Below are 16765 nucleotides of genomic sequence, written 5' to 3'. Positions count from 1 at the left end.
AGCGTGTGTAGTGTGTGTAGGGTGTGTAGGGTGTGTATGGTGTGTAGTGTGTGTGTAGGGTGTGTATGGTGTGTAGGGTTGGTATGGTGTAGTGTGTGTATGGTGTAGTGTGTGTAGGGTGTAGTGTGTGTAGGGTGTAGTGTGTGTAGTGTGTGTGGGGTGTGTAGGGTGTAGGGTGTGTAGTGTGTGTAGGGTGTGTAGGGGGTAGTATGTGTAGGGTGTAGTGTGTGTATGGTGTGTAGGGTGTGTAGGGTGTGTAGGGTGTAGTGTGTGTAGGGTGTAGGGTGTGTATGGTGTGTAGTGTGTGTGTAGGGTGTGTGTGGTGTGTAGGTTTGGTATGGTGTAGTGTGTGTATGGTGTAGGGTGTGTTTGGTGTAGTGTGTGTAGTGTGTGTATGGTGTAGGGTGTGTGTGGTGTAGGGTGTGTATGGTGTAGTGTGTGTAGTGTGTGTAGGGTGTAGTGTGTGTATTGTGTGTAGTGTGTAGTGTGTAGTGTGTGTAGGGTGTGTAGGGGGAGTGTGTGTATGGTGTATTGTGTGTAGTGTGTGTATGGTGTATTGTGGGTACGGTGTAGTGTGTTTAGGGTGTAGTGTGTGTGTTGTGTGTGTAGGGTGTAGTGTGTGTATGGTTTATTGTGTGTAGTGTGTGTATGGTGTAGTGTGTGTATGGTGTATTGTGTGTAGTGTGTGTATGGTGTATTGTGTGTACGGTGTAGTGTGTTTAGGGTGTAATGTGTGTAGGGTGTAGTGTGTAGTGTGTAGTGTGTGTAGGGTGTAGTGTGTGTATGGTGTATTGTGTGTAGTGTGTGTATGGTGTATTGTGTGTAGGGTGTAGTGTGTGTAGGGTGTAGTTGTGTATGGTGTATTGTGTGTAGGGTGTGTGTGGCGTATTGTGTGTAGGGTGTGTGTGGTGTAGTGTGTGTAGGGTGTAGTGTGTGTAGGGTGTGTGTAGGGTGTGTATGGTGTATTGTGTGTAAGGTGTGTGTGGTGTAGTGTGTGTAGGGTGTGTAGAGTGTGGTGTGTGTGTGTGTGTGTGTAGTGTGTGTAGGGTGTAGTGTGTGTAGGGTGTGTATGGTGTAGTGTGTGTAGGGTGTAGTGTGTGTGGTGTAGTGTGTGTAGGGTGTGTATGGTGTAGTGTGTGTAGGGTGTAGTGTGTGTGGTGTAGTGTGTGTTGTGTGTGTGTAGGGATTTGTGTGTAGGGTGTAGTGTGTGTAGTGTGTGTATGGTGTAGTGTGTGTAGTGTGTGTGTGTGTGTGGTGTAGTGTGTGTAGGGTGTGTGTGGTGTAGTGTGTGTAGGGTGTGTGTGGTGTAGTGTGTGTGTGGTGTAGTGTGTGTAGTGTGTGTAGGGTGTGTAAGGTGTAGTGTGTGTAGGGTGTAGTGTGTGTGGTGTAGTGTGTGTAGGGTGTGTATGGTGTAGTGTGTGTATGGTGTAGTGTGTGTGGTGTAGTGTGTGTATGGTGTGTGTGGTGTAGTGTGTGTAGGGTGTGTATGATGTAGTGTGTTTAGGGTGTAGTGTGTGTCGGGTGTGTATGGTGTAGTGTGTGTAGGGTGTAGTGTTTGTAGGGTGTGTGTGGTGTAGTGTGTGTAGGGTGTGTATGGTGTAGTGTGTGTAGGGTGTGTGTGGTGTAGTGTGTGTAGGGTGTGTGTGGTGTAGTGTGTGTAGGGTGTAGTGTGTGTAGGGTGTGTGTGGTGTAGTGTGTGTGATTTGTCGTGGGTTCTGTGTTGAACTGATAGAGCGGATGGCTCATATTCGATCTCCACTCAAGGACACAGCCTCTGTCTCCTCTATGCTTCCACCAGGCGTGTGTGTGTGTCTGTGTGTGTGTGTGTGTGTTCAGCCAAAGGGCCAGAGGAGCAGAGCAACTGATCCTGCCAAAGTGCTCCCAGGGCGCTGTTAGTGGAGCGGGGAGGGCCTGCCCCGGTGCCAGCCTGCTGCCACCACACTGCCATATTGAGCTGTTCTGTCTGAGACGGGGCGAGGATTACAGTGGAGATTCATGAAGAGTTTAGTTTCAAAATGCTATATACACCAATTTTTCCCACTTTTGTTTTTTCATCAGAAATTCTTGCGTATGGGTACCTTCATGTGTGTATAAAATATAACTAACTGTTTTTAGATATTTTTATTTCTAGTTTTTTTATCTGTATTACAATGGGTTGTAAAATGCTAAAATTGGTGCCAAACGCTATACACTGAGTGTATTATTCATGAAGAACATCTTCCTAATATTGATTTGCACCCCCTTTTGGCCTCAGGACAGTCTAAATTCATCCGGGCATGGACTCTACAAGGTGTCGAAAGCGTTCCACAGGGATGCTGGCTCATGTTGACTCCAATACTTCCCACAGTTGTGTCAAGTTGGCTGGACGTCCTTTGGGTGGTGGACCATTCTTCAGATCACACGGGAAACTGTTCAGTGTGAAAAACCCAGCAGCGTTGCAGTTCTTGACACACTCTGTCCGATGCGCCTGGAACCTACTACCATACCCCGTTCAAAGGTACTTCAATCTTTTGTCTCGCCCGTTCACCCTCTGAATGGCACACATACACAATCCATGTCTCAAGGCTTAAAAATCCTTCTTTAACCTGTCTCCTCTCCTTCATCTACACTGATTTGAAGTGGATTTAATAAGTGACATCAATAAGGAGTCGTAGCTTTCACCTGGACTCACCTGGTCAGTCAATGTCATTAAAAGAGCAGGTGTTCCTAATGTTTTGTCCACTCGGTATATATATCCATTGTTTAGCTGGAATGGAATGTTGGTATCCTGTATATTTGACTGTGATAGGTGGTTGTCTCAGAGAAACAAGTAGCAATACTACTTGTTTCTCTGAGAGTGAGACGGATATATAGCATTTTGCAACAAAATTGTAAAGGTTTTCTTCCTGGGGTGAAGGAGAGGACCAAAATGCAGCGTAGCCAGTGCTCAACATGTTTAATTATAAGAACAAGTGAACACTACAAACAACTTACAAAATAACAAACGTGCAAAACCGATACAGACCTATCTGGTGCAGAACACAAACACAGAGACAGGTAACAACCACCCACAACGAACACAGTGAAACAACCTACCTAAATATGACTCTTAATTAGAGGAACGCAAAACACCTGCCTCTAATTAAGAGCCATACCAGGCAACCCTAAACCAACATAGAAACACACAACATAGAATGCCCACCCAAAACTCACGCCCTGACCATCACACACATACAAAACAACAGAAAACAGGTCAGGAACGTGACAGAACCCCCCCCTCAAGGTGCGAACGCCGGGCGCACCAGCACAAAGTCCAGGGGAGGGTCTGGGTGGGCATCTGACCACGGTGGTGGCTCAGGCTCCGGACGCTGTCCCCACACCACCATAGTCACTCCCCGCTTCTGTATCCCCCTCCCAATGACCACCCTCCAACTAAAACCACCTAAATGAAGGGGCAGCACCGGGATAAGGGGCAGCACCGGGATAAGGGGCAGCACCGGGATAAGGGGCGGCAGGTCCTGGCTGAGGAACTCTGGCAGGTCCTGGCTGAGGGACTCTGGCAGGTCCTGGCTGAGGGACTCTGGCAGGTCCGGGCTGAGGGACTCTGGCAGGTCCGGGCTGAGGGACTCTGGCAGGTCCGGGCTGAGGGACTCTGGCAGGTCCGGGCTGAGGGACTCTGGCAGGTCCGGGCTGAGGGACTCTGGCAGGTCCGGGCTGACGGAAGGCTCTGGCTGATCCGGTCTGGCGGAAGGCTCTGGCTGATCCGGTCTGGCGGAAGGCTCTGGCTGATCCGGTCTGGCGGAAGGCTCTGGCTGATCCGGTCTGGCGGAAGGCTCTGGCTGATCCGGTCTGGCGGAAGGCTCTGGCTGATCCGGTCTGGCGGAAGGCTCTGGCTGATCCGGTCTGGCGGAAGGCTCTGGCTGATCCGGTCTGGCGGAAGGCTCTGGCTGATCCGGTCTGGCGGAAGGCTCTAGCGGCTCCTGTCTGGCGGACGGCTCTAGCGGCTCCTGTCTGGCGGACGGCTCTGTAGGCTCATGGCAGACGGGCGGCTTTGCAGGCTCATGGCAGACGGGCGGCTTTGCAGGCTCATGGCAGACGGGCGGCTTTGCAGGCTCATGGCAGACGGACAGTTCAGACGGCGTAGGGCAGACGGGCTGTTCAGACGCCGCTGGGCAGACGGGCAGTTCAGGCGCCGCTGGGCAGACGGGCAGTTCAGGCGCCGCTGGGCAGACGGGCAGTTCAGGCGCCGCTGGGCAGACGGGCAGTTCAGGCGCCGCTGGGCAGACGGCAGACTCTGGCCGGCTGAGACGCACTGTAGGCCTGGTGCGTGGTACCGGAACTGGAGGTACCGGGCTAAGGACACGCACCTTCAGGCTAGTGCGGGGAACAACAACAGGGCACACTGGACTCTCGTGGCGCACTCTAGGCCTGGTGCGTGGTACCGGAACTGGAGGTACCGGGCTGAGGGCACGCACCTCAGGGCGAGTGCGGGGAGAAGGAACAGTGCGTACAGGGCTCTGGAGACGCACAGGAGGCTTGGTGCGTGGTGCCGGAACTGGAGGCACTGGGCTGGAGACACGCACCATAGGGAGAGTGCGTGGAGGAGGAACAGGGCTCTGGAGATGCACTGGAAGCCTGGTGCGTGGTGTAGGCACTGGTGGTACTGAGCTGGGGTGGGAAGGTGGCGCCGGATATACCGGACCGTGAAGGAGGACACGTGCTCTTGAGCACCGAGCCTCCCCAACCTTACCAGGTTGAATGGTCCCCGTAGCCCTGCCAGTGCGGCGAGGTGGAATAGCCCGCACTGGGCTATGCAGGCGAACCGGGGACACCACCTGTAAGGCTGGTGCCATGTACGCCGGCCCGAGGAGACGTACTGGAGACCAGATACGTTGGGCCGGCTTCATGGCACTCGGCTCGATGCCCAACCTAGCCCTCCCAGTGCGGCAAGGTGGAATAGCCCGCACTGGGCTAAGCACGCGTACTGGGGACACAGTGCGCTTTACCGCATAACACGGTGTCTGACCAGTACGACGCTCTCTCACTCCACGGCAAGCCCGGGGAGTTGGCTCAGGTATCCAACCCGGCTTCGCCACACTCCCCTTTAGCCCCCCCCCCCCCAAGAAATTTTTGGGTGAGCCTCTCGGGCTTCCAGCCTCTCTTACGTGCTGCCTCCTCAATCCACCGCTCCTGGGCTGTGGCTGCCTCCTTCACCTCCCGAGAGCGGCGATTCTCTCCAACCCTTCCCCAGGGTCCTTTTCCGTCCATGATCTCCCAAGACCATTCCTCCTGTGTCCAGTAGTCCTGTGTACTGGGCCGCTGCTGCTCCCCGTTGCTACGCTGCTTGGTCCTGGTTTGGTGGGTGGTTCTGTAAAGGTTTTCTTCCTGGGGTGAAGGAGAGGACCAAAATGCAGCGTAGCCAGTGCTCAACAAGTGAACACTACAAACAACTTACAAAATAACAAACGTGCAAAACCGATACAGACCTATCTGGTGCAGAACACAAACACAGAGACAGGTAACAACCACCCACAACGAACACAGTGAAACAACCTACCTAAATATGACTCTTAATTAGAGGAACGCAAAACACCTGCCTCTAATTAAGAGCCATACCAGGCAACCCTAAACCAACATAGAAACACACAACATAGAATGCCCACCCAAAACTCACGCCCTGACCATCACACACATACAAAACAACAGAAAACAGGTCAGGAACGTGACAAAAATATGATTATTTGCCTCTCTGAAATGAAACAATCAAGTGATAGATTTCAAACAAATACATGTCTGTCATTGAGCAACCACATAGCCACGATTAATGTTCTGTACACAAAAAAAAACAAATCTACCAACATTTCTGATAATAGATATATGGTGTTTTGGAATGAAACTCTTCACATACTGTCAGGTACACTTGATACTTCACAGACAGCGTTTTCTCTCTGTGCGTGTGTGTTCGTGTGTGTGTTCGTGTGTTCGTGCTCGTTCTCCTGCTAGTGCGTTTTAGCGTTTGCACAGTTTACTTGTGTTTCTTTGCCAGATCTTCCTCCCTCCTCCTGCTCTCTCCTCATACCTGATTCCAGTCTCTTCATCCCCTCTTCTCATCCTGACCTCTGTCTTTTCAAAGATCTGTTGAATGTGTCTGTATTCAACCCCACGAAAGCTCAGAATAAATAATAACAGTAAATCATACCATAGATTTGCTTTGCAGTATGACTTAGTAGAATTAACACACCTGAACACGATCTTTCACAGACTGCAACCCACACGTCACTACAACCCACATCACCACACTCAAACCTACATCTGTACAAAGCCCCAGATCTACACACTCAGACACCCCACACACTGTGCCCTCGATCCACACACTCCAACCTATCCACACACAAAGCCACACACCTAAAGTTGCACCCACTACACGCATTGTACAGTCAGAAGAATACACCAATCCACACGCAAGCCACTTCAACAACCAAGTGCACTGACTCGCAATAGGAACGAGGAAGAAACAGTCTCGACCTTTGTCCCAAATCCTAATGGAATTGGAGATGTTGCGTTACACACAGAATCCACACACAGACCCGGTTTCCTGACTCTTTATCCTGGTGCTTGTTGGTGTCTGTGTCACTGTCTGTCTGGGAATCATCCCTGCTACAGACGACAGGTTGGATCTGTTGTGGGGTGTTTGGGCTTCGTCCCTTCACATTGGGTTAGACGAGTAATGCTGCAACGTGACCCGTCCCTAGTGTATGGACTTCTGAGTCTGACGGACTGCTTTACACTGCTGAATGCCTGACTGTGGCTAACTGGCTGGCTGTTTGTCTGACTGAATAGCTGGCTGGCTGGATGAATGGATGGATGAATGGATGAATGGGTGAATGGATGCTGGCTGGCTGGCTAGATGTATGAATGGATGAATGGATGGATGAATGGATGCTGGCTGGCTGGCTGGCTGACTGACTGAATAGCTGGCTGGCTGGATGAATTGATGGATGAATGGGTGAAAGGATGCTGGCTGGCTGGCTGGCTAGATGTATGAATGGATGGATGAATGGATGCTGGCTGGCTGGCTGACTGACTGACTGAATAGCTGGCTGGCTGGATGAATTGATGGATGAATGGGTGAAAGGATGCTGGCTGGCTGGCTGGCTAGATGTATGAATGGATGAATGGATGGATGGATGCTGGCTTTCTGAGAGTGGTGTTCCTCCACTCTCAATTTCCACTGCTGTCTCAGACCTGAGTCATATAGGAGGAATCTAAATGAGGAAGGAAAGGGGGAGGTGTGTGTGTGTGTCAGAGAGAGAGAGAGAGAGAGAGAGAGAGAGAGAGAGAGACAGAGAGAGAGAGAGACAGAGAGAGACAGAGAGAGAGAGAGAGAGAGACAGAGAGAGAGAGAGACAGAGAGAGACAGAGAGAGAGAGAGATGTCCTTTGGCGTCAAGGGAGGAGGAGATCCATACAAGACATCCCTTTGATCCCACACTGTATAAAGATGATGATAATGGTGATGATGTCAGAGGTATTGGCCTTTCAAATGGATCAGATACTATTAGCGGTCAACACACTCTTCAACATAGAATAGGCTGACACCTTGTGGCGTATTGTTAAACTGCAGTGTATGAGTGCATTAAATGTAAATCTAGCCCAGGGACACAGTGCTTTTCTATGGCTTCACTACTCATGTCACGTCATTCAATTCATTATATTCCTGTACATTACCCTAGATCCTAATTCACATAGCGTCTGTCGTTTAGCCTAGCTTTTAGAGCGGCAGGTAGCCTTGTGGTTAGACTGTTCACCAGTAACCGCTTGCTAGTTCAAATCCCCGAGCCAATGGTGACCCTGGCTGTGACCCCACTCTCAGGGGGAGATGGGATATGCAAGAAACACATGTACTATATGAAATTATTGTTATATGAGACCACTTTAAAACAAAGAATCAGTTGAGAGAATGAGCATGACTGTCTCCAGACCTAGCCTAGTGGTTTGGGAGCAATGGTAGTTTTCCCTGATCTGTTCATTTGAAATGGTCAAATCTGAAATTCTAGTCAGGAAGAACAGGGGGGCTTTAACCAAATCAAATTTATTTATATAGCCCTTCTTACATCAGCTGATATCTCAAAGTGCTGTACAGAAACCCAGCCTAAAACCCCAAACAGCAAGCAATGCAGGTGTAGAAGCATGGTGGCTAGGAAAAACTCCCTAGAAAGGCCAAAACCTAGGAAGAAACCTAGAGAGGAACCAGGCTATGAGGGGTGGCCAGTCCTCTTCTGGCTGTGCCGGGTGGAGATTATAACAGAACATGGCCAAGATGTTCAAATGTTCATAAATGACCAGCATGGTCAAATAATAATAATCACAGTAGTTGTCGAGGGTGCAGTAAGTCAGCACCTCAGGAGTAAATGTCAGTTGGCTTTTCATAGCCGATCATTAAGAGTATCTCTACCGCTCCTGCTGTTTTTTCTAGAGAGTTGAAAACAGCAGGTCTAGGACAGGTAGCACGTCCGGTGAACAGGTCAGGGTTCCATAGCCGCAGGCAGAACAGTTGAAACTGGAGCAGCAGCACGGCCAGGTGGACTGGGGACAGCAAGGAGTCATCATGCCAGGTAGTCCTGAGGCATGGTCCTCCGAGAGAGAGAAAAAAGAGAGAAAGAGAGAATTAGAGAGAGCATACTTAAATTCACACAGGACACCGGATAAGACAGGAGAAGTACTCCAGATATAACAAACTGACCCTAGCCCCCCGACACATAAACTACTGCAGCATAAATACTGCATAAACATGCTGCATTGCAAAGAACAGGCTCCCCTGAAGTCTTTTGTGTGGGAAAAACTGCAACCTCTGCATCTGTCTCAGGCAACACTGAATAGAGATACAAATATTACAGATTAAGGAAGATTAATGAACTGATTATATGAAGGCATAAACATACACACATGTGCTAACGCGCACACACGTGCAGTACACACACACGCGCAGTACACACACACACGCACAGTACACACACACGTGCAGTACACACACACACGCACAGTACACACACACGCGCAGTACACACACACACGCACAGTACACACACACGTGCAGTACACACATGCGCGCAGTACACACACACGCGCGCAGTACACACACGCGCGCAGTACACACACGCGCGCAGTACACACACGCGCGCAGTACACACACGCGCGCAGTACACACACGCGCGCAGTACACACACGCGCGCAGTACACACACACACGCAGTACACACACGCGCAATACACACACACGCAGTACACACACAGTACACATACACACAGTACATACACACACGCAGTACACACACACGCAGTACACACACACACGTGCAGTACACACACAAACACGCAGTACACACACGCGCAGTACACACACGCGCAGTACACACACACACACGCAGTACACACACGCGCGCAGTACACACACACGCACAGTACACACACACAGTACACACACACACGCACACACACACGCAGTACACACACACACAGTACACACACACGGAAGTACACACACACGCAGTACACACACACGCAGTACACACACACGCACAGTACACACACGCGCAGTACACACACGCGCAGTACACACACGCGCAGTACACACACGAGCAGTACACACACCCACGCAGTACACACACGCGCGCAGTACACACACGCGCGCAGTACACACACGCGCAGTACACAAACGCGCAGTACACACACACACACACAGTACACACATACACACACCCACGCAGTACACACACACACGCGCGCAGTACACACACTCGCAGTACACACACACGCAGTACACACACGCGCAGTACACACACACACGCAGTATACACACGCGCAGTACACACACACACACTACACACACACACGCAGTACCCACATGCACAGTACACACACACGCAGTACACACACACGCAGTACACACACACAGTACACTTACACACACAGTACACACACACACACGCAGTACACACACACGCAGTACACACACACACACGCAGCACACACACACACGCAGTACACACACACAAGTGCAGTACACACACAAACACGCAGTACACACACGCGCAGTACACACACGCGCAGTACACACACACACACGCAGTACACACACGCGCGCAGTACACACACACGCACAGTACACACACACAGTACACACACACGCGCACACACACACGCAGTACACACACACACAGTACACACACACAGAAGTACACACACACGCAGTACACACACACGCAGTACACACACACGCACAGTACACACACGCGCAGTACACACACGCGCAGTACACACACGCGCAGTACACACACGAGCAGTACACACACCCACGCAGTACACACACGCGCGCAGTACACACACGCGCGCAGTACACACACGCGCAGTACACACACGCGCAGTACACACACACACACACACAGTACACACATACACACACCCACGCAGTACACACACACACGCGCGCAGTACACACACTCGCAGTACACACACACGCAGTACACACACGCGCAGTACACACACACACGCAGTATACACACGCGCAGTACACACACACACACTACACACACACACGCAGTACCCACATGCACAGTACACACACACGCAGTACACACACACGCAGTACACACACACAGTACACTTACACACACAGTACACACACACACACGCAGTACACACACATGCAGTACACACACACACACGCAGCACACACACATTACACACACACACACACACGCAGTACACACACACACAGTACACACACACACACACACACACACAGTACACACACACACACACACACACACACAGTACACACACACACACACACACACACACACACACACACACAGTACACACATGCACACACATGCAGTACACACACACGCAGTACACACACACACATGCAGTACACACACACACGCAGTACACACACACACGCAGCACACACGCAGCACACACGCAGTAAACACACGCAGTACACACACATGCACAGTACACACACACAGTACACACAGTACACACAGTACACACACACACACACACACACACACACACACACACACACACACACACACACACACACACACACACACACACACACACACACACACACACACACACACACACACACACATTTGAGTGGTTTGTTTGTTTCTGACTCTGTATCTTCATGTTCCTCTTATGGGTGATGTCAGTTGCCTAGCAACCAAGCTATCAGGGCTCGATTGTTGCCATGACAACATGGCAGGGTATCATGAAGAGAATAGAGATGAAAGGAGAGGGAAGGAGAAATGAGAGAGGGGCTGAGAGACCAAGAGAGGGAAAGGGGAGGGGAGTGAGAGTGAGTGAGGGAGAGCGGGAGAGAGGGAGAGAGGAAGAGAAAGTGTGATAGACAGAGAGTGTGTGAGACATTGATGAGTGTTGATGGTATAAAATCCGGAGTGTGCAGGTAGGAGGGTGACCTCTGCGTAGGCGGCAGTAGAGAATGCCTGTGAATGCAGAGAATAGGAAATTATCACTTTTTTACACGGTAGTATTCACGCATTGAATACAATGCAGATGTTCTGTACGATAAACCATTTGTTGAGCACCGTGTCGATGAAAATGTCTAGATGGCTGTTAGATACAGAACATGTTTGTCCAAATGCCCTCCATCTAATCCAAGGGGGCTCTCAGCCCAGCCACAGCTATTGTCAAAACACATCCAGCAACTCAGTCCAATGGAGCCTAGTCCAGTGGGGTCAGAGCTATTTTCACTCTGTTTACCTGCTGGTAAAATGACATCATGTTACGTAGCTTTGGTATGAATGTAGTTGGATCTGGGCCAGCACACAGACCTTGACCCTGTTTACACATGGTATTGGTGTTACACTCTCAAAATGTCCTCCTGAGGCAAATGAGGCCAAGTGTCGACACATCAGGTAGAATGTGCACCAAACGGCCCGCAACACTGCGCCCTATCACGTTTCTATTGGGCACGAGACGGGGAACCTGTCGAATAAGGTTCATGAAATCTCAATGCCGATACATGATATTATTTTGGACCCTTTTGAAGGCCAGGTGTGGTTGTGGTCACCAGGTGTAAATAGGGGTATGTTAATGTATGTTAGGTATGACGGTGGAACATAGTTATATTTAGATTTTTATACTCATTAAATCATGGTAAACAAATGTTCTGTTTGGACATCATCAGCAGATCATATCGTGACATTCATAATTCACTACATTTGAACTCTCGTTTGATTTGATTTGGATTTCTTAGGATCCCCCCAATTAACCGACGCCAATTGCGACAGCTAGTCTTTACTGGGGTCCGATACATAACGAAAAAGACATCACAGACAAAAGACTTTACAATGTACATACATTTAAAACCATTAACATGTAGTGTGTGTGTGCGCCTATCAGTTGCACTTACATGTCAGTACACACACACACAACCAGTAGGTCACATGGTGGAGAGGCGTTGTGCTGTGAGCGGTTTCTTTATTTGTTTTTTTTAAACCAGCTTTGCTGTTCGCTTGCGCTATATAAGATGGCAGGGGGTTCCATGCACTCATGGCTCTGTTTCCTTGAATGTGTTCTGGACCTGGGGACTGTGAAAAGACCCCTGGTGGCATGTCTGGTGGGGTAAGTGTGTGTATCAGTGCTTTGTGTAAGTTGACTGTTTGCACAGGTGGTCTGAGGATTGTGAGTTTTACCTTCTAGGTTACGATACTAAAGCTACAGATTATTCAAAAGGCAAAGAAAAACATTTTGGTTCTGTGGCTATAGGTTGTTTTGGAATTGGACCAGCCAATAGGTCATTTGAGTTGCAGATGAGTTGGCCTACTAATACTTCTACTGTTGCTTAGGTAGCTCCACATCATGTTGATTATAATGTGTACTCCAAGTGCTGCCAGAACACAGTTGGCTATTAAACAGCTATAATTGACCCTGCACAGTGCTTTCTCAAATGACAAATATTTTGGTTGGAATCCATGTGTCCTCATTTGAAAAAGCTGCAACAATATCACAGTCCAATACAGTGTTTCCTCCACTCTCAATTCCCACCGCTGTCTCAGACCTGAGTCATATAGAAGGAATCTAAATGAGGAAGGAAAGGGGGAGGTGTGTGTGTGTCAGAGAGAGAGGGAGAGAGAGAGAGAGAGAGACAGAGAGAGAGAGAGAGAGAGAGAGAGAGAGAGAGAGACAGAAAGAGAGAGAGAGAGACAGAGACAGAGACAGAGACAGAGAGAGAGTGAGAGTGAGAGTGAGAGTAAGAGTGAGAGTGAGAGTAAGAGTGAGAGTGAGAGGGAGAGGGAGAGAGAGAGAGAGAGAGTAAGAACAGTACAGCATGTTTGACTGGAAGAGCAGAAAATACATGCGAAAAGCGTAGGTGAGGTCTACACTCTCTTTCTCCTTCTCTCCCTCTCTCTCAATTCTCTCTCTCTCTCCCCTCACTGGCTGTGACAAAGATATTTTGTGAGTCACGGCTGGATCAGTCCGCCAGCTCTCTCTGTTCAGACCCTAGCCTTAACACTGAGACATACACTACACCAACTCTGTCTTCCAGGAAAAACTCTCTCTCCTCATCTGCTACGACAACCCCCCTCCCCCTCCGTCTCTTCCCCTCCCCACTTCTCTTTTTTTATTTCACCCCTACCCATCCACAGTCTCCCATCTCTCTCTCCCCCCCATCCCTCCATCCCTCCTTTACTGCGGGTGTCTGAGAGGCTGTTTTTCTGTGTCTCTCGCTCATGAAGGGCCGCACTAAGCTCCCTTCACTCTGCTCGTGTGTGGTAGGTAGATTTACCTCTCTCTGTGTCTGTTGTTCTTTCCTCTCACTCGCTCTCTCCGTCTGTGTCTGGCATGTCAGGTCGAAGTGTTGTTGATGTGTGGGTAGTTGCTGTGGGAGACGGGGGTCAATCTGTCTGTCTGTCTGGTCGTCTATAGCTTAGCACCGATAGGAGCTGGAGGTAAAGTCTCTGTTTTTGTCGTATGTCGTGCATGCTGTGTTTGGGTGTGTTCCTTAGATTTACAGTTATGGAGGCATACGCATGTGTGTGTAAGGCAGGGTGGGGACTTGTGTGAGAGCGTATGAACGTGTCCTGGCACATGTGGGTCTGTGTCAGAGTAAGTGCATATTGAGAGTGGTTTTAGTAGACTTGTTGAACACAGGAGTACATGGATGTATGTGCCTTTGATATACTCCCTCTGTTTTTGCGTTAGATAATATTTGTTTGGGTGTGTTAGTCTGTACAGTGTGTGTGTGTGTGTCTATTGTTTCTATTTACAGTATGCGTGTGTGTGTGTGTGTGTGTGTGTGTGTGTGTGTGTGTGTGTGTGTGTGTGTGTGTGTGTGTGTGTGTGTGTGTGTGTGTGTGTGTGTGTGTGTGTGTGTGTGTGTGTGTGTGTGTGTGTGTGTGTGTGTGTGTGTGTGTGTGTGTGTATGCGTGTGTGTGTGTAAGTGCATTAATGGGAACATGAGAGCATTGATTAGTTACTGGGAGCCCAGGTCTCCTCCAGGCTTAATAAGCTGAGTGGACATAAACAGTGCCTGAGCTGTCTGGCCATTACTGCACTGAGAGATGACTTAATGTAGCCAGAGCTGTGTGGTGTGTGTTTGTTTGTGTGTGTGCATTGCTGCGTGCGTGTGCGTGCGTGTCAGTCTCACTGTGTTTGTTGTGTCTCAGGGTGGTGGGTGTCTCGTCTGGAGTGGTGTGACAAGGTGACGTGTGTCAGGTCATTGTATGTCCAGAGATGATGCAGGTCTCAGTGGTCATAGAGAGGTAGGGGGAGACAGACCGGGGCTAAGGGAGGAACGTCAGACCCTGTAACTATTCACTCCACTACAATTGGCCCCTGAGGAAACCCTATATCCCTAATGCAGGTAGGTGCATTTAGCATGTCTAGAAAAGAGCAGAAGCCAACAGACAGGATTCTATGAATGTCTTTGAGCGTGTGTGTGTGTGTGTGTGTGTGTGCGTGCGTGTGCGTGTGCGTGTGCGTGCGTGTGTGTGTGCGTGTGCGTGTGCATGTATGTGTGCGTGCGTGCGTGAGTGCGTGTGTGCATGTGTGTGTGCATGTGTGTGTGTGCATGTGTCAGGGTGAAAGGGACATATTGTTTTGTCACAGGGGCCTTGGTCACATTGGTAATCTGTGGTCTGAAAGCAGAAGTAATTCGTTTGCACCAACACATTATGCTATATATAGCTGTCATCTGCATGCATTGACGGCATAGGCATAACACATCGTTTATGGTAAATTATGCACTGTGGATGTAGTTCTTGTGGAGAACCTACATTAGTACATGTTCTATGGAAATACAGGACATGAGGTTTAAAAAAGGGTTAGGCATAGATGACCCCTGTGTTAGAGTGACCAAACATCTGTTGACTGCGCCTTTAAAGAGGCAACAGGTCTCTGGCCTTCCCACTGGAGAGGACAAAAGGAGTGATGTCTTCCTGCAATGTTAGTGTTAACCAATCTGTTCACAGAGACCCCCAGGATTGGACGTTACTCTTCCAGCCCAGCGCTATAGCACGCCAGATTCAACTAGTCAAATGACCAAGCCTTTGGTCAGGATTGAACCAGGGGTGTTAGTCGTCGCTGGCGTTGAGCTGGAAGATAAATGTGTAGTCCTGTGGGTCCCTGACGAGGCTCCTCCTTTTCAGGTTGTCCAACACTGTTGCTGTAGGTCTTAAACAGGTAACAACAGGTAGCATTCTCTCAACAGGTCCTTTCAGATAGCGCCTCTCCTTGGGTTTCATGTCATGAATATCTGACAATCTGCAAGAGCTGTTATGCCGGGATTCTATTTATGTTACCTTATAACTGTTTTTGAGTTGATGATACCATTCATAGTGCTTTCATCTGACCTTCCACTGAGACAATGACTGTAGTAGTATACAGTAGTAATCACATTTACATAGAAACTGTGTACAGAGAGCCTTTTACCGGCCAGAATCCCATTCCCACGTTGATCTGAATGGTCCACAAAACATTATGTGATGAGAGAAGAAAGAGAACCCTATTACAATCAAGCTTACATTTATCCAGGATTAGTTAGCTTGAATTTATCCAGAGTTAGTTAGCTTGAATTTATCCAGAGTTAGTTAGCTTGAATTTATCCAGAGTTAGTTAGCTTGAATTTATCCAGAGTTAGTTAACTTGAATTTATCCAGGGTTAGTTAACTTGAATTTATCCAGGGTTAGTTAACTTGAATTTATCCAGGGTTAGTTAGCTTGAATTTATCCAGGGTTAGTTAGTTTGAATTTATCCAGGGTTAGTTAGCTTGAATTTATCCAGAGTTAGTTAGCTTGAATTTATCCAGAGTTAGTTAGCTTGAATTTATCCAGGGTTAGTTAGCTTGAATTTATCCAGGGTTAGTTCGCTTGAATTTATCCAGAGTTAGTTAGCTTGAATTTATCCAGAGTTAGTTAGCTTGAATTTATCCAGGGTTAGTTAGCTTGAATTTATCCAGGGTTAGTTAGCTTGAATTTATCCAGGGTTAGTTAGCTTGAATTTATCCAGGGTTAGTTAGCTTGAATTTATCCAGAGTTAGTTAGCTTGGAATTTATCCAGAGTTAGTTAGCTTGAAGTTAGTCAAGGCCATTGTATCCAGTAACCCTGGTGGGACTGAGGAGTCTGTATGTTGGTCCAAGCCCTGTAGGGAGGCACCCAGTAATGAGTCTCAACACTTCCCTGCTTGGAACAATGTTACAACAGTTTAGATGACCTTTAACCAGCCCTTCCAATAAAGGTATAATTCACCCAAATTC

General features: G+C 48.9%; 1 protein-coding gene across 2 annotated transcripts in view; it reads left to right on the top strand.

Moving 5' to 3' along the window:
- LOC139537045 (disks large homolog 4-like) overlaps positions 1–16765 on the top strand; it is a 109510-nt gene that overhangs the window by 12812 nt on the left and 79933 nt on the right. Inside the window, exon 1 of one of the 2 annotated variants that reach the window (XM_071337876.1) lies at positions 13479–13782. The exons of the other annotated variant lie outside the window; for it this stretch is intronic. Within the exon in view, the coding sequence (XP_071193977.1) occupies positions 13741–13782 (42 nt within the window). The 5' untranslated portion in view covers positions 13479–13740. Of the gene's footprint in view, positions 1–13478; positions 13783–16765 lie in introns of those variants that run through there. 2 annotated transcript variants of the gene reach the window in all.

The sequence above is a fragment of the Salvelinus alpinus genome, chromosome 13, assembly GCF_045679555.1.
Source record: "Salvelinus alpinus chromosome 13, SLU_Salpinus.1, whole genome shotgun sequence".
In the NCBI taxonomy this organism is placed as follows: Eukaryota; Metazoa; Chordata; class Actinopteri; order Salmoniformes; family Salmonidae; genus Salvelinus; species Salvelinus alpinus.
Note: the sequence above shows the minus strand (reverse complement) of the source record. Positions and strands in the feature narration are given on the sequence as shown.